We start from the raw sequence: 26,148 nt of genomic DNA on the forward strand, positions 1-26,148 counted from the left end.
TTTGTTTTATCCATTGTAGGGCTTGAACTCAGCCTGGGTGCTTTCCCTGATCTCTTTTGTTCAAGGCTAGCTCTCTACCACTTTGAGCCACGCACACCACTTCTGGTTTTCTGGTGGTTAATTGAAGATAAGAGTCTCAGACTGTGGGACTGGGAAGGTAGCTCAGTGGTAGAGTGCTTGCCTTGCATGCATGAGGCCCTGGGTTTGATTCCTCAGCACCACATAAGCAAAAAGAAAAAAGCTGCAAGTGGCGCTGTGGCTCAAGTGGTAGAGTGCTAGCCTTGAGCTGAAGAGCTGAGGGACAGCGCTCAGGCCCAGAGTTCAGGCCCCAGGACCGGACCCCCCCAAAAAAAGCCGGAAGTGGTGCTGTGGCTCAAGTGGTAGAGCGCTAGCCTTGAGCTGAAGGGCTGAGGGACAGCACCCAGGTCCCAAGTTCGGGCCCCATGACTGAACCAAAAAAAAAATAAAGAGTCTCAGACTAGAAGTGGCACTGTGGCTCAAGCGGTAGAGCGCTTGCCTTGAGCTGAAGAGCTGAGGGACAGCGCCCAAGCCCAGAGTTCAAGCCCCACAACTGACCAAAAAAAAAAAAAAAGAGTCTCAGACTTTCCTGCCCAGGCTGGCTTTGAACTGTGATCCTCAGATCTCAACTTTCTGAGTAACTAGGATTAAAGACGTAACCCACCAGTGTCCAGCTTACAGTCTTTTTTTGTTGTTGTTGGTCATGGGGCTTGAACTCTGGGCCTGGGTGCTGTCCCTCAGCTCTTCAGCTCAAACTGAGCACTCTACTGCTTGAGCCACAGCACCACTTCCAGTTTTCTAGTTGTTTATTGGAGATTAGAGTCTCAAAGGTTTTTCTGCCTGGGCTGGCTTTGAACCGTGATCCTCAGATCTCAGCCTCCTGAGTAGCTAGGATTACAGGAATGAGCCACCGGCGCCCCACTATAAATAGTCTTTTAAATGTTCAGAGAAGGGGCTGGGAAAGTGGCTCAGTGGTAGAACACTTGCCTTGCATGCTCGAGGCCCTGGGTTCGATTCCTTAGCACCACATAAGAAAAAAGCCGGAAATGGCGCTGTGTCTCAAGTGGTAGAGTGCTAGCCTTGAGCTGAAGAGCTGAGGGACAGCGCCCAGGCCCAGAGTTTGGGCTCCACGACCGGAACCCCCCCCCCAAAAAAAAAGAAAAAAATGTTCAGAGGAGTTATGCCTTTGGGTTCCTCTCCTAAGAGTATCTTCCTTTAGTCTGTTTGTGTGTGAATGCCTGTAGAGTCCTGTATAAGTTAATGTGTCCAGTTGTACTTTAGATCTAGCTTCAACATAAGAGAAACTGCATACCAATTTGTCTCTCTGAGCTTGACTTACCTTACTTGATACGATTTGTTTTAGGTCCATCCATTTCCCTGCAAATGACATATTATTATTCTTTTTAATGGATAAATAATGCTCCATTATGTATATGGACTACATTGTTTTGATTTACTCATCCATTATAAGGCATCTGGGCTATTTGCATAACTTGGTTATTGTGAATAGTGCAGCAGTGAACATAGAAATGCAAGTAATTTTTTTCCTTATTCTCCAGTATGATGAACATCTGACTCAACTTGAAAAGGATATTTGTACAGCTAAAGAAGCTGCTTTGGAGGAAGCAGACTTAGAAAGTCTGGACCCAATGACGCCAGGGCCCTACACACCTCAGGTGAGTCTAAGGACTACAAGCTTCCTCTTAGAATTTTCTTATTGGTTTGGGAATTTGGGAGCCTGTTAACAGCTATTTACTGAGATTCCGTTCTTCTCTGTCCTTCCTCTTCATATGCCTTTCGTGTGCTTTCTTGTCTTCTCAAAGGCCAAGGTGAGTGAGGTACATGGGTCTTGGTGGCCTTGCTGAATCCAAAAGTGGTAGCCATGGGATGAATGAATGGGGTGGGGGTCTTAGTTGTCTAGACAGTATTTAGGGGAATAACGAATCCTGGCTAGTATAGACAAAGGTATACTCTAGATCTCTAGTTCTCATGTCCATAAAATTTGGAGTTCTAAAACATCCCCTGAAGTATAGGCTGTTTAGTTACAGACATGAGCTCCATTGGTCCTGTGCTTTATGATGCCTTATTATTCTTTCCCTGAGAGATACGTTAGTGTAGTTCCCATGCCACCTATTTTCCTGGGTAATATTTATAATGTTCTTAAATGAACATGTCAAAAGACTAGAGAGCAGGATAGATAAGAAAATTTTAGTCTTTCTGGCTTGACTCTGGTTAGACTGAGAGTATAGTATTTCGTGTATTTTATACTCTTAGAATATTGGCATATTTGTTAAATAGAACTTAAAACACAGTATAATAGGTGCTTGGCTTCTCAATTGTAGACACCTGTGGTGGAGTGAAAAGTACATGAGATTTGGTGTAAAACAGGCCTGGGTTTGAGTCTTAGCTCTTGTCTAGTTTGGTGATCTTGGGAAGTTAACCTCTAACTTGATTTCCTTTTCTTTAAAATCTGTTTTTCAAGATGGTTATAAACCTTCAACAAGTTGATTTCCCTGGCACACAATAGACATTCAGTTAATAATATTTCCTTCTCTGTTTGAAAGTTGTCTATAAAGTCCCAAGAGTCTCTCTTAAATTTAACCAAATATTTTTCAATGCAAGATTCACCCTTTTCCCCTAGGAATTTTTTTCCCATTCTATTCAGGTTTCATTGAACTCACAATATAATGTATGTGATCTCTGTTAGATTATTGCTGTCTCTATGTCACATTCCTATACTTTTCTCTGTCTATCTTTTCCTTTCTCTTTCATCCCAAAACCTAGGTTACTGAGGGGCCAGGTATAAAGAGCCCTCAGATACTTCTTCAAGGTCCAGAACAAGGAAAGGCTCTTGGAGTGTGTGGGCAGATTGGGACAAGGGGGCTTGGGTGAATGATGTTGTCCAGGAAGGCCCTCTTTGCTAATAGGCCCACAGCTTCCACAAGGTACTTTCTGGTAAGTTAAAGCTTGGGTATGAGCCATCATTCTCCAGAAGACTTGACCAACTGAATGGCACATGGTTTACTCAGGTCGAAGCCTAGTGCTTTGGTGAGTGAAAGCCTTGGGCCTGAAAGTCATCTTCCTTTCTTTCCTATACCCCTGCTGTGCTACCTCACATGGCTGAGGAAAACCTGTCAACTATTCTTCCTGAGCAGTAGCTGTTATTTGCTACACTCAGGTTTCATTTGAAGAGTAGGAGATGGATAGTACTGCTTCATTTTTCCATCATTCCCATCATTTCCTTCACTCACATATGTCTGTTTTAAAAGAGTTTGATCCCCAGTAATCACCTATTAAGCTTTAGGAAGATGCACAGGAGTAACAGTCATTACTCATCATTGTCTAAAACCCACATTTTATAAAGTGCTCACTTAAGTTTCACCTATTTTAATGCAATTTTGGTTGCATAGAAACACGACAGTACCCAGGCATTGGTGGCTTATGCCTGGTAACCTAGCTATTCAGGAGGCTGAGACCTGAGACTCTCGGTTCGGTTTGAAGCCATCCAGGCAGGAAAGGCTGTGAGAGAGGGGGTAACAATGTTCAAGAGGAAGTGTTCTCATTACCTCACTCATGTAACTGCAACCCTCTGTATAGTATCTTTACAATTTAAAAAAAAAAAGGCTGTGAGAGTCTTAACTCCAATCAACTAGTCAAAAGCTGCAAGTGACAAGGTGTGGCTCAAGTGGTAAAGTACCAGCCTTGAGTGAAAAAGCCAGGTTCAAGCCCCAGTACTGGTAGAAGGAAGGAAGGAAGGAATGCAGGCATGTAATCATGTTATTTTCCATTTCTTTTTGTTGTTGTTGTCAGTTGTGGGGTCTGAACTCTGGGCCTGGGCGCTGTCCCTCAGCTCTTCAGCTCAAGGCTAGTGTTCTACCACTTGAGCCACAGCACCACTTCCAGATTTTTCTGCTTATGTGGTGCTGAGGAATCGAACTCAGGGCCTCATGCATGCAAGGCAAGCATTCTACCACTGAGCCACCTTCCCAGCCCCGTTATTTTCCATTTCTAAATGGTGTTTTCAATAATGTATGTTCACTTGAGTATTTCCACTTACATCATGCATTCAGCTCAATACTTTACCAAAACTTTTCACCCTGCAGTTTCCCATGGTTCTTACTTTCCTTACTGTCCTAATATTTTGCAGAAAGTTCTTCATTTTCCTTTCTGTTCTATATTGGTTTGTCTGCTCTGTAATGTTTTGGATTCTGTTTTGCCTCTATTTTTCTAAAACCCCTCTTCTCAGTCTTTCTTGTCTATTTACTCCTAAAAATATAAAGTAATACTTAATGTAGCTTTTTTTGTCACTGTTGTTCATTTTCTTTTTGTTTTTTGTCAGTGATGGGTCTTGAACTCTGGGCTAGGCGCTGTCCCTGCGCTCTTCAGCTCAAGGCTAGCACTCTTATCACTTGAGCCACAGTGCCACTTCCCACCATTGTTCAATTTAAGATGATCTTACTTTGTTGCCCAAGTTAGGCACAAACTTGCGATCCTCCTCCCTCAGCCTCCTGAGTGCTGAGATTCCAGGTGTGCGTCACCATACATGACTCATATCTAGGTTTTCTGTTGGTTGGGGGCAAGTAAAATACAAATAAGAAATATTATTTCTTTTTTTTTTTTTTTTTTGGTTGGTTGTGGGGCTTGAACTCTGGGCCTGGGCGCTGTCCCTCAGCTCTTCAGCTCAAGGCAAGCGCTCTACCACTTGAGCTACAGCGCCACTTCCAGTTTTCTGGTGGTTTATTGGAGATAGGAGTCTCACGGTCTCTCCTGCCCGGGCTGGCTTTGAACCGCGATCCTCAGATCTCAGCCTCCTGAGTAGCTAGGATTACAGGCGTGAGCCACCAGCACCCGGCTAAGAAATATTATTTCTTGATTGTTCTGTCACTCAGAAAAAAGATCTCCCAGGGTGAAATTTTTGTTTTAATATCTGTGGTGTATTTTTAGATGCCTTTTTTTTTTCTTTTGTGCCAATCCTGGGGCTTGAACTAAGCCTGAGCTCTGTCCCTGAGCTTTTATGCTCCAGGCTAGTGATCTTCCTTCTTGAGCCATAGCTCCGCTTCCAGCTTTTGGATGATTAATTGAACATAAAGGTCTCACAGACTTTCCTGCCCAGCCTGGCTTCAAACTGTGGTCCTCAGATCTCAGCCTTCTGAGTAGCTAGTATTACAGGCATGAGCCATCAGCACCTGGCTATAGATCCTTTTTTTGTTTTGTTTTGTTTTGTTTTGTTTTGTTTTTTGCTTTTGGTCCGGTCATGGGGCCTGAACTCTGGGCCTGGGAGCTGTCCCTCAGCTCTTCAGCTCAAGGCTAGTGCCCTACCACTTGAGCCACAGCGTCACTATCGGCTTTTTGCTTTTTGCTTATGTGGTGCTGAGGAATCGAACCCAGGGCCTCAGGCATGCAAGGCAAGCGCTCTACCACTGAGCCAACTTCCCAGCTCTATAGATCCTTTTAAAATGAAATTCATCAATATGGTTTTGTGTCTTGTTCTTTTTTTTTGTGAACATACTGTACAGAGGGGGAGTGTCTTGTTCTTTTTATTTTATGTTATGAACATTGTATCTATTCACTCTCATCACTGTATAGCCATTCACTAAATTCCTATTCTCCTTAGAGTTAAGAGGGAAGGGATCTATAATTTGTTGTGTACCAAATATTAGGTATAAATATCTCTGATCACTATACTCTTGTGCGTTAGACATCATTACCCATACTTTGCAGTGTAGGAAACCAAGAGTTAGAAAGAGGAAGTAATTTGTTAAAATTGTTCATCAAGTAAGTAGTAGAGCCAAGACTCAAACTGAGGGCAGTTTATTCCAAAGCCCATGGATTTTTCACCACACCATTTTGTTTTGTAGCACCTTCTGACAAGCTCATGAACTGTCAAGCCATTTCATGCTCTGGTTGGATTAAACTTCCTTTATTCTGTTTACTCTTCTATATAACCTTTAAATAAACAAATGAGTGCTGATAATGAAATCTTGGACCTAAAGACAGTAATATAAGACTTAGGAGAAAGTAGCTTTATAACTAGAGAAGCTGTAAAACATAAACTTGTCCCTTAGCTTCTATGTTTCTGCATTAGGCATTAGGGTGCCTGTTTGCTAGAATAGGCAACATTTGTAAAATTCCAAAAACTTTGCCCATAAAGCTATGCTGAACTCTGTTTTTTCTATAACTGTATTGTTCTGCATGAACTTTTTCTACAGTGAATGGTTTGAAGGGGAATTCTCTGTTTCTTAACTTGTTCCCTTAGTAGAAGCTCAATTTCGTGTTTTATGCCATAGCCTCCTGATTTGTATGATACTACCACATCCCTCAGTGTGTCTCGAGATGCCTCTGTATTTCAAGATGAGAGTAGTCTGTCTGTTCTGGATATTCCCACTGCTACACCAGAAAAGCAGGTAATACAGGTAAGTTGTTCTTTTTCTCATTGTGAGATTGTTGCTATGTCTGGAAGTTCAAAGGTAGAAAAGTGACATTTGACATACATGAAAGATGACTGGCAGCCAGGTACCAGTGGCCTATGCCTATAATCCTAGCTACTTAGGATTCTGAAATCTGAGTATCACAGTTTGAAACCAGCCCAGAAAGGAAAGTCCATGAGACTCTTACCTCCAATTAATCACAGAAGAAAAAAATACAGAAGTAGTGCTGTGACTCACATGGTAGAGTGCTAGTCTTGAGCAAAAGGAGCTCAGGGACAGTTCCCAGGCCCAGAGTTCAAGCCCCAGGACTGGAAAAAAAAGATGACTGGCAGCCCGGTGCTGGTGTCTCACATTAATAATCCTAGTTACTCAGGTGGCTGAGGTCTGAGGATTGCTATTCAAAGCTAGCCCAAGCAGGAAAGTCCATACTACACTTATCTCCAATAAACTTAAGGGGGAAAAAATCTGGAGAGGATTTCTGGCTCAAGTGGTATAATGCTAGCCTTGAGCACAAAAGCTCAGGGGCAACACCCAGGCCCTGAGTTCAAGCCCAAGGAGCATCACCAAAAAAACAAAACAAACAAACAAAAAAACCTTGGTTAACTCCTATAGGCACATTTGTGTTTCTTACTTAGATATGCCGGGACCAATGTAGTCTGAGTGAGGAAGAATTTGATGGGGAAGTTGGCTCAGTGGTAGAGTGCTTGCCTTGCATGCATGAGGCCCTGGGTTCGATTCCTCAGCACCACATAAGCAGAAAAATCTGGAAGTGGTGCTGTGGCTCAAGTGGTAGAGCACTAGCCTTGAGCTGAGGAGCTGAGGGACAGTGCACAGGCCCAGAGTTCAGGCCCCACGACTGGCAAAAAAAAAAAAAAAAAAACTGATATAGATACTGAAGGGTCTGATGAGCAGGAGCAAGAGGAGGATGGGAAACCTGAGATTTCATTCTAGCCCCAGTGAGTATGGTTACATTAATGCCCTTATATGATAGGAATGCCAACAGTACAGGACAAGCCAAATCCCAAGGTGATTTCAGAGGGTCTCCATAGTCTGACTTTAATCCTTGGAATGAGCTAAACAAGTTTCATCCACCAAAATGATTCAACTTGTGAGGCAGCAAGCTGCAAGCAATGGGATAGGGTAGGTAGACACTGACCCTTACTTGATTTCATTTAGGAAGGTGAAGATGGAAATGATGCTGTTGCAGATGAAGAAGAAGGAACTGTGCAACAGCCTCAATCTAGTGTCCTTTATGAGGATTTGCTTATGTCTGAAGGAGAAGATGATGAGGAAGATGCTGGAACTGATGAAGAAGGCGATAACCCTTTCTCTGGTAAACTCTTGCTACTTCACTTCTGCTTCTGTAGAGCTCATATAGCACCCTTAAAACTGGATAAGAGGCTCTTGGCCACATATGCTATATCAAAAGCTCCCTCTTATTGAAGTCCCATTAATAAAACAGAATACTAAGCACTCAGAATGGCCTTAGAGGAGGTAAAGATACATAGACAAAAGACACAAAAGATGACAGTGTAAAAGGCAGTGACCAAGTAGCTGTTTTCACTTGGATGCTTGCTGAAGGTAAAAACAGAATGTTGTGTTTGGCAACAGGGAAGGAAAATTAAGAAAATACCTTGTTGGCTGGGTGTCAATGGCTTTTGCCTGTAATTCTAGCTACTTGAGAGGCTGAGATGTGAGGATGGTTCCAAGCCAAGTCCAATTAACCATCAAAAAGTGGGAAGTAGAGCTCTGGTTTAAGTAATAGAGAGCCATCATTGAAAGAAACGGCTAAAACTGGGTGCCTATGACTCACACCTGTAATCCTAGCTACACAGAAGGCTGAGATCTGAGGATCATAGTTCAAAGCCAGCCCAGGCAGGAAAGTCATAAGACTTTTTTTTTCTTTTGTCAGTTGTGGGGCTTGAACTCTGGGCCTGAGTGCTGTCCCTCAGCTCTTCAGCTCAAGGCTAGCGCTCTACCACTTGAGCTACAGTACTACCTCCGGTTTTCTGGTGGTTTATTGGAGATAAGAGTTTCACAGACTTTCCTGCCTGGGCTGGCTTTGGCTTTGAACCACTACCCTCAGATGTCAGCCTCCTGAGTAGCTAGGATTACAGGTGTGAGCCACCGTTTCCCAGCTAAGACTCTTTATCTTCAGTTAAGGACCAAGAAAGCTGTAAGTAGAGATGTGATTCAAGTGATAGAGCCCTAGCCTTGAGCAAACAAACAAAGCTCAGAGACAGTGTCCCGGCCCTGAGTTCAAGCCCTAGCACACACAGAAAAGAGACAGAGACCTCTGAGTTAAATACAGGTACAATGCTTGTATAGATATATGAGAGAAACTAGTTTTGGAAGACCAAACTAAAGATGTTTCCTCATCTCCTTTCCTCTCTTTTTTCCTTCCTTTCTCATGTGATGTGTAGTAGGCAAATACTCTACCACTAAGCCACATTCCTTCTCCATGAAGCTTATCTATTAATTAACCAGAATCTGTCTTTTTACAGCTATTCAGCTGAGTGAAAGTGGAAGTGACTCTGATGTGGGAACCAGTGGTATAAGGCCCAAACAGCCCCGCATGCTTCAGGAGAACACGAGGATGGGGATGGAAAATGAAGAAAGTATGATGTCCTATGAGGGAGACGGTGGGGAGACTTCTCATGGTTTGGAGGATAGCAACATCAGGTAATCTGCAGCAACATGCTACAGGGTTGTGGCATCAGTGCCCAGCTGTGATGTCAAGGGGCCTAAGCATCAAATTGCTTTCATCCATCAAACATTTTCTGAGTACCTACTAAGGCCAGGCACTGTGAGAGGCTCTGGGGATACACAGAAGAGCAAGACATGTCCTGCCTTTGAGGAGCTCTCCTAGTGAAAGAAACTGCACACGTTATTACAAATACAATGTTATGAGCTGGGTGTGGTGGTGCATACCTATAATTCAAGCACTCAGGAGCCCAAGACAGGCCAGGAAAAGCAGCTTCAAGGCCAACCTGGGTTATGTAACAAGTTTAAGCCAATGTGGCCTACATAGCAAGACCCTGTCTCACCCCTACCCCCAACCCCCACAATAAAAAACTAAAGTGTAAGTAAGTGCAAAGTGCCAGGAGAACACAGAGGCAGGATCATCTCAAGTTTCACAGACAAAGGAACATTTGAACTGGGCCTTAAAGAATGAATTCTAAGAAGATGTTATGTCAGAAGGTAAATAGGCTTTACAGATGAAATAGTAAGTTCAAAAGCATAGAACCATGACATAAAATGTGTTTCAGAGAATAAAGGGAGATTGAGCCAGGCACTGGTGACTCACACCTGTAATTCTGAGTGCATAGGAGCCTGAGAAAAGAAAGATTGCATGCAGTTCTCGGCCAGTAAGACCCCTTCTCAGAATCACTAAGAATACAGTAGTGTATGCCTGTCATCCAAAGTTACATGGGAGGCCAAGATTGAGAGGATTGTGGTGCCAGGCCATCCCAGGCAGAAAAGTCAACAAGACTCCGTCTCCACAGAAGGGAAGTAGATTCTGTGGCAAATGCCTGTGATTCCAGTGATGATGAAAAGCCTAAAATTAGGTGGATTACTACTAAGGCATATGCCTGGGTAGGAAGAGAGACCCTATCCTAAAAATAACCCATGAAAAGCAGGTCTAGGGTCATCTCTGAGAGATGTCACGCCAGTTTCATCAAGGACTAGGCTCTAAGTTCAACCTTTAGTACTGCCAAAACAGCAGATGGGGACAGAGGGTGGTTGGTTGTTGGACAGTTGAGACTCTAGAAGTAGCAAGAGATTGTATTGTGGAAAAGTTTAAATAGCATATTAAGACATTTAAATCATGTCCTGTAAGGACTCTTCACTTTTAAGAAAAAGCAAGTCAGCTGGGTGCTGGTGGCTCATGCCTATAATCTTAGCTATCAGGAGGCTAAAATCTGAGGATTGAAGTTCAAAGCCAGCCTGGGCAAGAAAGTCCATGAGATTCATCTCCAATTAACTACCAAAAAAGCTGGAAGTAGAGCTGTGTCTCTAATGGTAGAGTGCTAGCATTGAGCAAAAAAAAGCTCAGGGATGCCCCAGGACCAGCAGTAAAATAGGAAAAAAAAGGAACTTGCCAGGTATGGTAGCAACTTGAGCATAATTGCAGTACTCCAAAGACTGAGACAGGAGGATCCTGAGTTCAAGGCTAGTCGGAGCTTGCCACTCTGCCCCCCAAAAAAACAAAAGGCAAAGGAATCAACGTTTGTGATAAATAGCTAAGTGTTATTTATCTCCTACTGGGAAATATTAAACAAATAATAAGGACATCAACAGAAATCTGACAGGAAAATGAGGGACATACTTATTTAATAGGTATTTAGAAGAATTTAGGAGATGTGGTTATGAGATAGGTAATGTATGACACTGCCATTGGGATAGGAAAGAGGAAGAATAGTTAGAGTAGAAATAGAGAGTATAAAATGTTTGGAGCCAGGCGCCAGTGGCTCACACCTGTAATCCTAGCTACTCAGGAGATCTGAGGATTGCAGTTCAAAGCCAGCCAGGCAGGAAAGTCCTTGAGACTCTTATCTCCAATAAACCACTAGAAAATCGGAAGTGGTGCTGTGGCTCAAGCAGTAGAGCACTCGCCTTGAGCTGACAGAGCTGAGGGACAGTGCCCAGGCCCAGAGTTCAAGCCCCATGACCGACCCAAAAAAAAGAGTTTGGCTTTGGTGTGTTGGATTTAATGTAAATATAAGATCTCTAGCCAGCAAGCAGTTTTGTATATTCAACTGGAAAATATTTTAAGTATAAAAATAACAACTAACTTGCACCAGTGGCTCATGCCTTTAATCCTAGTTACTCAGGAGGCTGAGATCTGAGGATCCTGGTTCCAAGCCTGCCCTGAGAAGAAAGCCTATAAGATTTTTTAAAAGCCAGAGGTGGAGCTGTGGCTCTAGTGGTAGAGTGCTAGCCTTGAGAAGGACCTCAGTGATAAAGCCTCGGCCTAGAGTTCAAGCCCCAAGAACAGGAAAAAACAAAAAGTAAAAAAACCTAAGATGTGGTTCTTTCCTTCCTTTAAGATGTCAAATGGCTCACATCTACAATCCTGGCTACTCAGGAGTCTGAGATCTAAGGATGATGGTTCAAAGTGAGCTCAGGCAGAAAAGTCCTTGATACTCTTATCTCCAATAAATTACAAAAAAGGCTAGAAGAGGAACTCAAAGACAGAGCCCAGGTCCTGAGTTCAAGCCCCAGGACTGGCACCAAAAAAGATTTAAAGAAGATAGTATAAACTGAGCACTGATGGCTCATGCCTATAATCCTAGCTTCTCAGGAGGCTGAAATCTGAGGGTTACAGGTCAAACCAGCCTGGACAGGAGAGTCCACAATGAAACTTATCTCCCACTAACTACCAAAAAAGCTGGAAGTAGAGCTACAGCTCACATGGTAGAGTACTAGCCTTGAGCAAAAGAAGCTCAGGGACAGCACCAAGGCCCTGAGTTCAAACCCTAGGACCCACATCAAAACACCACCACCAAAAAAAAAAGTAGTTCAGAATAACAGGAAACCTAAAACAGATAAAAAGTGGTAATTGTGGTTTAACATGAAAACTGTTGTGGCAAACAACCACAAGATTTTTCTGGGACTTAGAGTGTGATGAGAAAGGGAATTGATTAGAGAAAAACCAAGCCAAAATGAATAGTAACTAGATAGATAAGAAAACAAAGGAGGACTGGGAAGGTGGCTCAGTGGTAGAGTGCTTGCCTTGCATGCATGAGGCCCTGGGTTCAATTCCTCAGCACCACATAAACAGAAAAGGCTGGAAGTGGTGCTGTGGCTCAAGTGGTAGAGCACTTGCCTTGAGCTGAAGAGCTGAGGGACAGCACCCAGGCCTAGAGGTCAGGCCCCACGACTGAAAAAAAAAAAAAAAAGAAAGAAAACAAAGGATATTCTAGAGACCAGCAACAACACAATATCTAGGATCATAAAACACGCTTAGAGAATACAAGTAGTCTGGTGTCAACTAGAGCATTTGACTGATGCATGTAATATCCACCATTCATGTGGTAGAAATGATTTAAAGAAGCAGGGTGCTGGTGGCTCACGCCTGTAATCCTAGCTACTTGAGGAGGCTGAGATCTGAGGATTGTAGTTTGAAGCTATCCCAGGCCAGAAAAATCCATGAAACTCCACTAAACTACTTGGAGAAACTGGAAGTGGTGCTGTGGCTCAAGTGGTAGAGCATTAGCCTTGGAGCAGAAAGAAGCTCAAGGATAGAGCCCAGGCCCTGAGTTCAAGCCCAAAGACTGGCATCAAAAAAGATTTAAAGAGTGCCAGGCACTAGTGTCTCACAGCTATAATCCTAGCTACTCAGGAAGCTGAGATCTGAGAATCGCCCTTCAAAGACAGCCCAGGCAGGAAAGTCCATGAGACTCTTATCTCTAAGTAACCACCAGAAAACTGGAAGTGGCACTGAGGCTCAAGTAGAGTATTCACCTTGAGCTGATAAGCTGAAGGATGGCCCACAGGCCCAGAGTTCAAGCCCCACGACCAAATAAAATAACGTGTGTGTGTGTGTGTGTGTGTGTGTGTGTGTGTGTGTGTGTGTGTGTGTGTGTGTGTGTGTGTGTGTGTGTGTGTGTGTGTGTGTGTGTGTGTGTGTGTGTGTGTGTGTGTGTGTGTGTGTGTGTGTGTGTGTGTGTGTGTGTGTGTGTGTGTGTGTGTATTTAAATTTGAGATAGTATAAACTGGGCACTGATGGGTCATGCCTATAATCCTAGCTTCTCAGGAGTCTGAAATCTGGGGGTCACGGTTCAAAGCCAGCCTGTGCAAGAAAGTCTATAAGACTCTTATCTCCCATTAACTACAAAAAAGGCAGAAGTAGAGCTACAGCTCAAGTGGTAGAGCACTAACTTTGAGCAAAAAAGCTCAAGGAGGGCTGGGAAGGTGGCTCAGTCATAGAGTGCTTGCTTGCATGCCTGAGGCCCTGGGTTCAATTCCTCAGCACGACATAAGCAAAAAGAAAAAAGCCGGAAGTGGCACTGTGGCTCAAGTGGTAGAGCACTAGCCTTGAGCTGAAGAGCTGAGAGATAGCGCTCAGGCACAGAGTTCAGGCCCCTTCCCCCCCCCCCAAAAAAAAAAAAAAGCTCAAGGACAGCACCCAAGTCCTGAGTTCAGGCCCAGGACCAGCACAAAAAAGTGGTAGTAGAGACCAGATTATAAAGGATCTGAATGTTTTAGGCCGGCATTAAATGAGAGTAGCATGATCTGATTCATGTTTTAGAAAGATTGCTTTGTGCTCCAAAATTAAAAAGAGGCAAAAGTCATGAACTAATAATTCTCAAAGAAATGTAAATGACCAATAAATATATGAAAAAACTTCTCTAACAAGTAGTTCAATAAAACAAGTATAGTTTTTTTTAATCTATCAGACTGGTGAAAATATAGGTGAATAATGTCCAGGGTTGGAAAGGTGAGAGGAAGAAAGACAGTCCCAAAGTTCTGATAATAATGTAAATTGATAAGGCAGGGTGGATGGGAGAGAAGTATAGCAATTTGTAATAGTACATTTTAAAAAGTTGAATCATGGAGCCAAAGGGGATGTGGCTCCATGATTCCTTATCTAGGAAGTTATTCTACAGAAATAATGGAATACCTTCATTAAGATGTTTGTATAAGGATGTTTATTGCATCATTGTTTTTAATAGTGGAGAAGCTGGAAACAGTTTAAATGTCCTAATATGAGACTGTTAAAACAATCATGTTACAGCCGTACAGCAGAATACCTTGCTGCTATTGAAGTTATGCTATAGACTTCTGTTTATTGACACAGAAAGATGTTCATTATAATCATTAGTTTAAAAAAAAAACATCAGATTCCTGATGTAAATAAAACTGTTCTAAGCATCAGAAGTGCATAGAAAAAAATTGGAAAGTCACATACCAAAAGATTATCTCTGAATGATGGAGTTACTGATGACTTTTTTCTGATATTCTAATTTTTTTAATCAGTGAACGTGCATTATTTGTGATTTTTTTAATAAAATTAAGAATAAACAAACAAACAATAAAGAGCACTCTGACAGAAATGTGACGAGTTAACTGGAGGAGAAAAAGACTAGAGGCATGAAGACTTATTTTTCTGTAGACAGAAACTAACATTAAAGGACTAAGCCCAGGCAGGCAGAGTGGGGATGGAAATGAGATAATTAGAGGCAAGATAACTTTGAAGAGAAAACCATCAGGATCTTTGACTAATTTCTGATACATAAGTGAGTGACATTGTTAGCTGGTAAGATGAAACAGGCTGTCAGAGAATTTTTGGTCATGCTAGCTGGCAGTGTGTGTCGTTCAGGTGTAGGAGAGTTACTTTCATTCAGGTTCTTGTGTATATGAAGTTGGAAAGTTGATTTTTTGGCACGGGATCATTTTTCTCTCAGGGTCTTGTAGAATAGTCCAGAACCAGTAACCTTAGTGTCCAGAGGAGGTGAGATGGGCTGATCCCTTGGTGGTGCTGAGAATGGGAATGGTTAGCTAGAAGGTGGTGCCCCAGCTTGAGAGATGACATGTTTCTCTTCTCAGTTATGGGAGCTATGAGGAGCCTGATCCCAAGTCGAACACCCAAGACACAAGCTTCAGCAGCATCGGTGGGTATGAGGTATCAGAGGAGGAAGAAGATGAGGAGGAAGAGCAGCGCTCTGGGCCAAGTGTACTAAGCCAGGTCCACCTGTCAGAGGACGAGGAGGACAGTGAGGATTTCCACTCCATTGCTGGGGACAGTGACTTGGACTCTGATGAATGAGGATTCCTTTGGGTCTCCTTAGTCAGCCTTCCTTGTTCTCCAGCCTAGGTGATTCACCTTTCCCCAATTTGTTATATTTGTACAATGTCTGATCCTGAAATTATAGATTTAACACTTTACTTTTAATAATAAGTAAATAATAATAATCACCTCTCCTGATCTTGTTGGGGCAGTGTCACCTATTGATTTAAAGCAACTTCCTTCCCCTTAGCACTAACAAAAACAAAAAGAAAGAAACCTTACTATTCTCCATTGCCATCCATTAATGCCATTTATTGATACTGGCATAATTTTTCCCTGAGGATGGAGAAGACATTATGAAAGAATAGTAAATAGTAACTATATCCTCCTGATGTATTAGAAGTCATCTAAGCATGGTGTCATTTCATTTTCTAATTTGCAAGCTGGAATAGGTGAGAGCCCTCCCCTCCCTCCTGCTAGAACAGAGAATTGGGTTTTGGTGAGCTCTATGCTACACTTAAAAACAATCCTATTGGACAAACTGTCCATTTATCTAGTTTGTTATTTACTTACGTGGTCATTCAATGCCTTGTTCCTAAATGGATTTGAGGCAAATAACTATACATTTTTTAAACAGTTTGTATATCAGAAATGATATGTTGCCATGTAAATGTGTTCTTATTCCTCCTCCCCCAGGGGAAAAGGTAGGAAAGTGGTGAGTTCCTTAGGGCAAAGACTTACCTTCTGTTTCTTCTCATTCTTAAGATATAGTTCTTGCAAAGAAGATGCTCAGTAATGTTTCCAGAATCCTAAAATCCTCCAGAGATAACATTACTCAGTATCTGCTGCATGATAAGCACAATCAGACCTGTAGGATGCAAAGACACATGCCTTTTACCTGAAGAGCTCACCATCAAATTGGGGGAAGAGGGGTGGAATTCAAAATACATAAATAAATTATTACAGAACTGAGAGGTAAGTGCAACTTGGAAGCTAGCTGTAAAGTATAGGGGATAATAGAAGTATGATCCTGTTTGAAAAGCCAGGGAAGGCTTTCTAGAGGAAATTTTTAGATGTTATTGAAGAACCAACTAGTACGAACTTGCCAGATGGAAAAGTCCAGGCAGAGTATATGATAAAGTGAAAAGGCCAAAATATAGAAATAACAGAGTGTGTTCGTAGTTTGTTTGTTTGTTCGTTTGTACCTGCCTTGTTTCAGAAAGGATTTAGGTGACTTATGTTTTAATCTTTCAATGACTCAAGATGAGACTGAAAAATGGATCGGAAGCATATTGTCATGAGTTTTTATAATTAATATTATATAATGAGTGATAATAATGAAGGAATTTTATATTATGAGAATTGAAATCTAGTGGAGTGATTTGTGTTTCAGAAATGTTCTGTGGATTAAGTGAATTGAGTCATGTAACAGACATAAATGATCCCATTTTGTAAAAGACAAGATCATGTGTTATATTCATGTATTTATATATGCTTGTGTATGCATAGAGAAAGGTATGAAAGGATATATGCTAAATTGCTCACACAGATAACCTCTGGCGAATGAGAATGGAAGGAAGGTTATGTGGCTATTGTGTTTTTATTTCTGTATTTGGATTTTATAAATATGTATTATTTTGTAATAAAAAATTTTAATTCCAACAATAGTGTGAATAATGGTTTGGAGGGAGGCAAATATAGTTCAATTCTGAAGTAGGGCTGTAACATTGGAATAGAGAGGAGGGGATGGATTTAAGTCTTCTTTAGAGAGAGTAGGATGAACAGGACTTCATGACTCACTGGCATTTGAGGTAGAAAAAGAAATATGGGAGGTGGCTTCTAGAATTATAATTTGGAAGATTGGATAGGTCTATGATACTCATTCATTGATTTCAACTTTAACCACCTTTTTGTCTCTCTGGGTATCACTGTTTAGCTCAGGCTAGCCTCAAACTTGTGATCCTCCTGCCTCAGGGATTACAGGTATGTACCACCAAGCTCCTATCAAACCATCTATTTTTTGTTTTGTATATATATGTGTTTGTGTGGTGGTTTTGTGTGTGTATGTGTGTACATGACATTCTAGGGCTTGAACTCGGCCTGAACCATGAGCTGCTAGCATTCTACCATTTGAGCCACAGCTCCACTTCTGGCTTTTAGTTATTGGAGATTAGAGTCTCATAGACTTAATTTCCTGCCTGGCTTCAAACTTAATCCTCAAATCTCAGCCTCCGGAGTAGCTAGAATTATAGGATAATAGGCTACTGCCTCCTGGCTCAAATCATCTGTTTTTACCTAGCAGTCCAGCAACACATGCTAATACAGAAAATATAGTTTCTAATTGCAGTGAACTTAAGATCAAGAATGAGTGAGATATTCATGCCTGAGCTTAATAAAAAGTGATCAGCCGGGCGCCGGTGGCTCACGCCTGTAATCCTAGCTACTCAGGAGGCTGAGATCTGAGACTTGCAGTTCAAAGCCAGCCCGGGCAGGAAAGACCGTGAGACTCCTATCTCCAATAAACGACTAAAAAACCGGAAGTGGCGCTGTAGCTCAAGTGGTAGAGCGCTCGCCTTGAGCTGAAGAGCTGAGGGACAGCGCCCAAGCCCAGAGTTCAAGCCCCATGACCGACAAAAAAAATAAATAAATAAAAAATAAAAAGTGATCATTGAGGCTGAGAATGTGGCTTAGTGATAAAGTGCTTACCTAGCATGCATAAAGCCCTGGGTTTGATCCCAAGTACCACACAAACAGAAAAAGCTGGAAGTGGTACTGTGGCTCAAGTGGTTAAATGCTAGCTTTGAGCAAAAAGCTCAGGGACAGTGCCTAGGCCCTGAGTTCAAGCCCTAGGACTTGCCTAAAGAAAGAAAAAAAATAAAGCCTGGGCAGGAAATTCTGTGAGACTCTTACTTCCAATTAACCACCAGAAAACCAGAAGTGGCTCTGTGGCTCAAGTAGTAGGGTGCTGATGTTGAGCTGAAGAGTTCAGGAACAGCACCCAGGCCCAGATTTCAAGCCCTACAACTGACCAAAAAAAAAGAAAAGAAAGAAAGAAAGAGAAAGAGAGAAGGAAAGAAAGGAAGGTGATAGCCGGGCTCTGGTGGCTCACGCCTATAATCCTAGCTACTCAGGAGGCTGAGATCTGAGGATCCCAGTTCAAAGCCAGCCTGGGCAGGAAAGTCCTTGAGACTTTTATCTCCAATAAACCACTAGAAAACCGGAAGTGGGTGGCGCTGTGGCTCAAGCAGTAGAGCACTTGCCTTGAGCTGAAGAGTGCAGGGACAGCACCCAAGCCCAGAGTTCAAGCCCCACGACCGACAACAACAACAAAAAAAAGGAAGTTGATAGATAGAAAGAAAGAAAGAAAGAAAGAAAGAAAGAAAGAAAGAAAGAAAGAAAGAAAGAAAGAAAGAAAGAAAGAAAGGTGATTATTGCAGCCAAGCACTGGTGGCTCATGCTTTGTAATCCTAGTTACTCGGGAAGCTGAGGTTCAAGATTGGAAGCCAGCCCTGGCAGGAAAGCTTATGACACTCCTTATCTCCAATTAAGAACCAAAAAAGCCAGAAGTGGAGCTTTGACTCAAGTGGTAGCACATTAGCCTTGAGCAAAAAAGCTCAGGGACAGCTTCCAAGCTCTGAGTTCAAGCCCCTGACCAATACAAAAAGAAAAAAGGAAAAAATTTAATAAGTAAGTCATAGGGCTTAAGGGTAGGAGAACATTCTAGGCAGAAGGAAGAGAATGTTTAGACATATCAAGCAAGTTTGTTTATGGAACTACAGATAGCTCTGTGTGACTGGAAACATAGACAACATAGGTGATGTAATTCCAAGCTTCCATATTTATTAAATGTCTTTTTAGAGATCTCTCTGGCAGTAGTGTGACCATGGATAGGCTGGGGAGAGAGAGAGAGAGCAGTGATGCCAGATGGTGGAGACTAAACTGTGACTAAGGCCATGGGCAGTAGGGGGAAAATAAGAGGGTTTATCTTACTATTTCAAAAGTAAGAGAGAGCTATGCCTGTTTCTCTAGACAACTGGGTAGAGATTCCATTCACTGGGAAGGTCAAGAGTAAAAGGGAGAGGAAATGGCTGTTTATTTGGAACATGTGAGTTTTGAAGCATGCCAGGTAGAAAGCTTAGTATTTTTACAACCTTAGGAGTAGGTGAAATCACCCAGGAAGCATGTGTCAGAACATGGAGAACAGAATATTGATAAACAGTATTTAGGGGCCACCAATAATAGAAAACGTACAGCATAATCGTTCTCAAAGTACAGAAGAGAGGGAGACATATCTACTACAGAGAAGTAGAGAAATCAGACCTGAGGGAATCCTTTGATTTGGCAATTAGCAAGTCCCAGGAGACCTGAATTAGCAAAAGTAATCTTAGAGTAGATAAGGATCTGTGCAGGAGTGGGGTATGGTTAAAGTGTGAAAACAATGGAAATCATAGATTACTCTTTCCAGAGACTAAGCTTTGAGGAGTAAAAAAGGAAGTCAAGGTGAAAGATAGCTATGCTTAGGTAAGACTTAAGGGAAGAAAACAGTGTAAGAGGAATTGGAAAATAATAAAGGATAAAGCACTGTGCAAACTTGAAGGATGTTGGGCAACACCAGTAAAGAAGTTGGCCTTTACAGATCAGTATACATAAGGGAGATAGGAAGTAGGAAAATTTCCTATTTACTCTATGAAATAAGTGTGTGTGTGTGTGTGTGTGTCTGCCTGTGTGTGCCTGCCTGCCTGCCTGCTATTGGGGCTTGAACTGAGGGTTTATGTGTGTCCCTTAGTTGTTTTTTTGCACTATTTTTTCCAGTCGTGGGGCTTGAACTCTGGGCCTGGGCACTATCCCTGAGCTCTATCAGCTCAAGGCAAGTGCTCTGTCACTGACCCACAGCACCACTTCCAGTCTTCTGAGGATTAATTGGAGATAAAAGTCTCATGGAGCCAGGCACTGGTGGCTCATGCCTGTAATCCTAGCTACTCAAGAGGCTGAGATCTGAGGGTTGCCATTCCAAGCCAGGCCCAGTAAAGAAAATCCATGAGACTCATATCTCCAATTAACCACCAGAAAACCAGAAGTGGCGCTGTGGCTCCAATGGTAGAGTGCTTGCCTTGAGCTGAAGAGCTCAGAGACAGCACCCAGGCCCAGAGTTCAAGCCCCATGATTAACAACAACAACAAAAGTCACAGACTTTCCTGCCCAGGTTATCTTTGAACCGTAATCCTCAGATCTCAGCCTCCTGAGTAGCTGATTACAGAGGTGTGAGCCACCAGCCCCCAGCTTGTCCCTTAGTTATTTTGATCAAGGCTGGTACTCGGCTACTTGAACCACAGCTCCACCTCCTGCTTTTTACTGGATAATTAGAGCTAAGAATCTCATGGACTTTCTGCATAGGCTGGTTCCAAACCGCAATCCTGAGACCTGTCTCATGAGTTGCTAGTATTATAGGAATGATCTGTTGCCCAGACTAGGGGAGATTATCTTCGTGACAAAAGTAGAAACGAGATGGTGGCTTGAATAAATTAACTACTAAAAGAGAGAATGAGAAACTAGAAACAAGCTAAATGTCTGTCTATCCATAGCAGAGAGAGGTTGAATGATACTGTATATCCAGTCGGTAAAGTGCAGCTGTTAATGAGGAAAATATAGTAAACAAAGATATTCTTGAATATAATAGTCACAGAATAGAAGGTAGACTTTAATGATTTTTCACTTATTTTGAGGGACAAAGAATAAAGACACATTTTTGCATACTTAGGAGAATACACAAAAAGACTGGGCAAGCAGCAACTCAATGTTAACACTCCTAGGGCTCGTTCTTTACTCTGAGCCCTTCTATTTAAGAGTTTTTTTGTGTATGGTGCTATTGGGTTTTTTGTTTGCTTGCTTCTTTGCTATAATAGTGAGTGAGGAAAGCGGGAGCTGGAGCTGACTAGAGATCCTTCAGTGAATTATTTACTGAGTGTTTAATCCACAAGGGAAATATTGTTCTCTTCTTTTTTTCTGGTACTAGGGTTTGGGCTCAGAGACTTATTCTTGTTAAGGAGGTATAGCAAGTATCTACTTGAGCTCCATCCCTAGTAGATAGTGTTCATTTTATGATTTTTTTTTGGGGGTCCGGTCATGGGCCTGAACTCTGGGCTTGGGCGCTGTCCCTCAGCTCTTCAGCTCAAGGCTAGCGCTCTACCACTTGAGTCACAGTGCCACTTCCGGCTTTTTTTTTTCTGCTTATGTGGTGCTGAGGAATCAAACCCAGGGCCTCAGGCATGCAAGGCAAGCGCTCTACCACTGAGCCACCTTCCCAGCCCGATAGTGTTCATTTTAAATGGTACCAATTTATTGTGATTATTTTTTTCTGAAGAGGTACTTAGCAACATGGCTGTCAAGGCGTAGAAGCACAAAACACTCTGTACCATTCTGGTGTTGGACAAGTCCATACAAGATGTAGTAAATGTTGAAATACGTAGTGTACTATGAAGGCACAAAGAAGGATGGGGAAGGCATGTAAACAGACCCTGGAGCTGAAGGAGACCTTCTCAGAGATGACTAGTAGGAATTAGCCAGACAAAGAAGGCACTGGGTTTGGGGAATAGACTGTGCAAAGAGATTGCAACTGTAAATTAGGGATAACTAAGCATGACGCACATGGGAAGAGCTGGCAAGTGCTGAAACTACAAGGGTCCAGATCTAGAGAAATGTAAGGAATCTGGACTATAGGGAAGTATGTGGCTCACACATACAATCCAAGCTATTCTAGAGGCTGAGATCTGAAGATCACAGTTTGATGCCAGCCCTGGCAGGAAAGTTTGTGAGACTCTTATCTCTAAAAAGAAAGCCATAAATAGAGCTGTGGCCCAAGTTGTAGAGTGTTGGTCTTGAGCAAAGAAAAAGCTCAGGAACAGTACCCAAGCCCTGAATTTAAGCCCCAGTCACACACACACACACACACACACACGCACACACACGAGAAGTATGTGGAAACCAGACGAGAAGTATGTGGAAACCAGTGTGTGTTTTGGTCATGGGGCTTGAACTCTGGACATGGACACTGTCCTTGCACTCTTCAGCTTAAGGCACATGCTCTACCACTTGAGCCACAGCACCACCTCCAGTTTTCTGATGGTTAATTTGAGATTAGTCTTACAGACTTTCCTGCCCTGGCTAGCTTTGAACCACGATCCTCAGATCTCAGCCTCTTGAGTAACTAGTATTATAGCCACCAGCACCTGGCTATGGTATGTATTTTAATGGAAACTGGTGGAGAAGAATTTCAAAGGCTCACAGAGTGATCTGCAGTCTCCAGTACTTACAGAAAGAGCAATCAAATAAGATCTCAAATTTGTCATTTGGATTTGGCAATTGGTGAATCGGATGGCAAGTGGTTTGAAGAATCAGATGTGAAAAAATAGAAACAATTTCTCAGAGCTTGATAAGAGCTATGACTCACTGTGCAAGCCTCTCTGCAAAGAGTTCCACTTATCTAACCTCATCTATTTATGAACCACCTATGAAAGAAGATAACGTTTTCATTTCACAAATGAGAAAAATTGTTCAGAGTCACGGGAGGACATACTAGAAGCCAGCTTTTAAATTAAAGCCAGAAAGATGAGTATTGAATATTGGAGGGTGTGTGTGTGTGTGTGTGTGTGTGTGTGTGTGTGTGTGTGTGTGTGTGTGTGTGTGTGTGTGTGTGTGTGTGTGTGTGTGTGTGTGTGTGTGTGTGTGTGTGTGTGTGTGTGTGTGTGTGTGTGTGTGTGTGTGTGTGTGTGTGTGTGTGTGTGTGTGTGTGTGTGTGTGTATACATACTAGAAGCCAGCTTTTAAATTAAAGCCAGAAAGATGAGTATTGAATATTGGAGGGGTGTGTGTGTGTGTGTGTGTGTGTGTGTGTGTGTGTGTGTGTGTGTGTGTGTGTGTGTGTGTGTGTGTGTGTGGTTGTGTGGTTGTGGTGTTAGTAGTAGTAATAATAGTAGTAGTAGTAGTAGTACACTGGAAGGAGCTTCAAAACCATTCGGGAATGTGGCTTAGTGGATAGAGTGCTTGCTTATAATGCATGAAGCCATATAAACAGAAAAGGCCAGAAGTGGCACTGTGGCTCAAGTGGTACACTGCTAGACTTGACCAAAAGAAGCTCATTGTCAGTGCCCAGTCCCTGAGTTCAAGCCTGAGAGCTAGTAAAAAACAAAAAACCATGCTTCGGGGCTGGGAAGATGGCTCAGTGGTAAAGCGCTTGCCTTCCATGCATGAGGCCCTGGGTTCGATTCCCCAGCACCACATAAGAAAAAAAGCCAGAAGTGGCGCTATAGCTCAAGTGGTAGAGCACTAGCCTTGAGCTGAAGAGCTGAGGGACAGCGCCCAGGCCCAGAGTTCAGGCCCCACGACTGGACCCAAAAAAAAAAAAAAACCATGCTTCTAGGCATTATAGGCCCTACTATGAAGGTTTGTCTTTACCCTAAAAACAATGGATAACTTTTATGTGGAGGTTAGGTAGAACCTGGGAAAGTGATCTCAAAACAGTATTTTTTTCTATTGACCATTAAGTTCCTCCACCCCAATTTCAAGATCTTAACACCACAAGTAAATCACAGTATTTACTAAATATAAGCTAGTTATAGTGAAGTGTATCTGTAGTCTCAGCTATACTTTGGGAGGCTGAGACAGAAGGATCACTTATTGATTGAATCCAGGAGCTTGAGGCCAACCTTGACAACATAGTGAGATCCTGTCTTTTTTTTTTTTTTTTTTTTTTGGTCGGCCGTGGGGCTTGAACTCTGGGCCTGGGCGCTGTCCCTCAGCTCTTCAGCTCAACATGAGTGCTCTACCACTTGAGCTACAGCGCCACTTCCGGTTTTCTGGTGTTTTATTGGAGATAGAAGTCTCACGGTCTCTCCTGCCTGGGCTGGCTTTGAACCGCGATCCTCAGATCTCAGCCTCCTGAGTAGCTAGGATTACAGGCGTGAGCCACCAGCACCCGGCAATCCTGTCTTTTTTAAAATAACTTTTTATTGAGACTGATTACATAAATTTCACATATTTCCCAGTATTGTGAGATAGTGATACTTAAAGTCACAAACACATTTTAACCTTCACAAGGCAAATTTTCATTATAATGGTCTATAATGTTTGTGAATTCTATGAGCTTTGACAGTACAACTATTTGTTCCACATGGGGTGATATCTACATTTCTTTCCTTTTGCTTAGTGTAAGCTGTTCTATCTTTCCCTCTCATTCCCTCCCTCCCATCGCTGCCCTTGAGGTGCTTAGTTCATTTTCATCAATGGCCAATGCAGCTGATGGGCCCCTCTGTTGTACATTCCCCCTTTCCCCCCCTGATTCTGTGCCTTCCTCCTAGCTTCCCTCAGATGTACACATATATATACACCAAGAACATGGAGCCATTGAGAAATGATACGACAAATTGAGTGGAGGTCCTTTGTTTATTGAGTCCTGTTTACTTTGTCCTATGAGATCCTGTCTTAAAAAAGATCAACTGGGTTCACAACACCCAGGATATGTGATGGGCACACAATGAGAACTGAATAAAGGCTTATGTGCATGGGGGGGGGGGCAAAATATAGATCAGACAAAAAAATAGATGGCTCACACTTGTAATTCTAGCTACTCAGGAAGCTGAAATGTAAGAATTATGGTTTGAAGCCAGCCAGACAAGGAAAGTCTGTGAGACTCATCTCCAATTAACCAGCAAAATGTTGGTTAAATAAAAATTCAAGTAGAAGTGTGCTGCCCTGGAGCAAAAAGCTCAGGTACAGTACTTAGGCCCTGAGTCCAAGCCCCAGGATTGATAGAGAATTTTTAAAAAAGGCCAAAAATATTGCTAAATATAGTAATCTGACTTTCCCCTTCCCCCACCTTTGAAAGCAAAAAACTGTTTGTATACTTTCTTTTTAGCTCTTTCCTGCTGTACTTCTAAAAAAAAAAAAAACTTGATCTAGGTGTGGTAGTGCATTCTTGTTCCAGCACCAGAGTCCAAAGCAGAAGAATCAAGAGTTTGCAGCCAGGGAGACCTGGTCTCAAAAAGAAGAAGAAGCCGGGCGCCAGTGGCTCACGCCTGTAATCCTAGCTACTCAAGAGGCTGAGATCTGAGGATCGCGGTTCAAAGCCAGCCCAGGCAGGAAACTCCGTGAAACTCTTATCTCCAATAAACCACCAGTGCCAGAAGTGGCACTGTAGCTCAAGTGGTAGAGCACTAGCCTTGAGCTGAAGAGCTGAGGAACAGCTGTCAGGCCCGGAGTTCAAGCCCCACGACCAACCGAAAAAAAAAAAAAGAAGAAGAAGAAAAAGAAGGGCTGGGAATGTGGCTTAGTGGTAGTGTGTGCTTGCCTAGCATGTATGAAACCCTGGGTTCAATTCCTCAGTACCACATAAATGGAAGAGGCACTGTGGAGTGCTAGCCTTGAGCAAAAGGAGTTATAAGAGAGGAAAAGTGAGGTGGTCTATAAATGTCACAAAGGCCCAATTGTGGTGTTAGGGGTCAAACCCAGGGACTCACATATGCTAGGCAAGCATTCTACCACTGTGCTATATCTCCAGTCCTTCAGGTGATTCTTACTTGAGAGTTTGGAAAAGTGTTGTAGCAACATTTGCAAATTAATACTGTCTTCTATCAGCTGCTAACTATTGTATTTCAGAACAGAGTAATGATTGCTTATTGGAAATTTCAGTTTCTGGTTTGGAGTGAGCATTTATAATACACATACATATAATTCTGATGCAGATAATCAGTGAAGTAATAATGCCAACATTCTGAATAATCCTCTTGTAATATAAATGTTAGAATAAAAACAGAACCATAATTGTGTGTGTGTATTCAAATATTGGGACTTGAACTCTGGGCCTCATTCTCTCCTTTAGATTTTTTTGCTCCTGGCAGGTGCTTTGCCACTTGAGATACACCTCCACTTCTGGCTTTTTGCTGGTTAATTGAAGATAATAGACTTTTCTGCCTGG

General features: G+C 42.5%; 1 protein-coding gene across 5 annotated transcripts in view; it reads left to right on the plus strand.

The window, feature by feature from the left end:
• Taf1 (TATA-box binding protein associated factor 1) overlaps positions 1–26,148 on the plus strand; it is a 123,021-nt gene that overhangs the window by 79,241 nt on the left and 17,632 nt on the right. For 2 of the 5 annotated variants that reach the window (XM_070040318.1, XM_070040317.1), the window contains 5 exons: positions 1,578–1,694; positions 6,306–6,431; positions 7,623–7,779; positions 8,951–9,128; positions 15,000–17,163. In XM_070040318.1, coding sequence (XP_069896419.1) covers positions 1,578–1,694; positions 6,306–6,431; positions 7,623–7,779; positions 8,951–9,128; positions 15,000–15,219 — 798 coding nt within the window. In that variant the 3' untranslated portion in view covers positions 15,220–17,163. Of the gene's footprint in view, positions 1–1,577; positions 1,695–6,305; positions 6,432–7,622; positions 7,780–8,950; positions 9,129–14,999; positions 20,006–26,148 lie in introns of those variants that run through there. The other 3 variants (XM_070040315.1, XM_070040316.1, XM_070040314.1) reach the window with 2 other exon arrangements.

The sequence above is a fragment of the Dipodomys merriami genome, unplaced genomic scaffold (genome assembly GCF_024711535.1).
Source record: "Dipodomys merriami isolate MVZ:Mamm:240054 unplaced genomic scaffold, mDipMer1.0.p SCAF_3, whole genome shotgun sequence".
Taxonomy (NCBI): Eukaryota; Metazoa; Chordata; class Mammalia; order Rodentia; family Heteromyidae; genus Dipodomys; species Dipodomys merriami.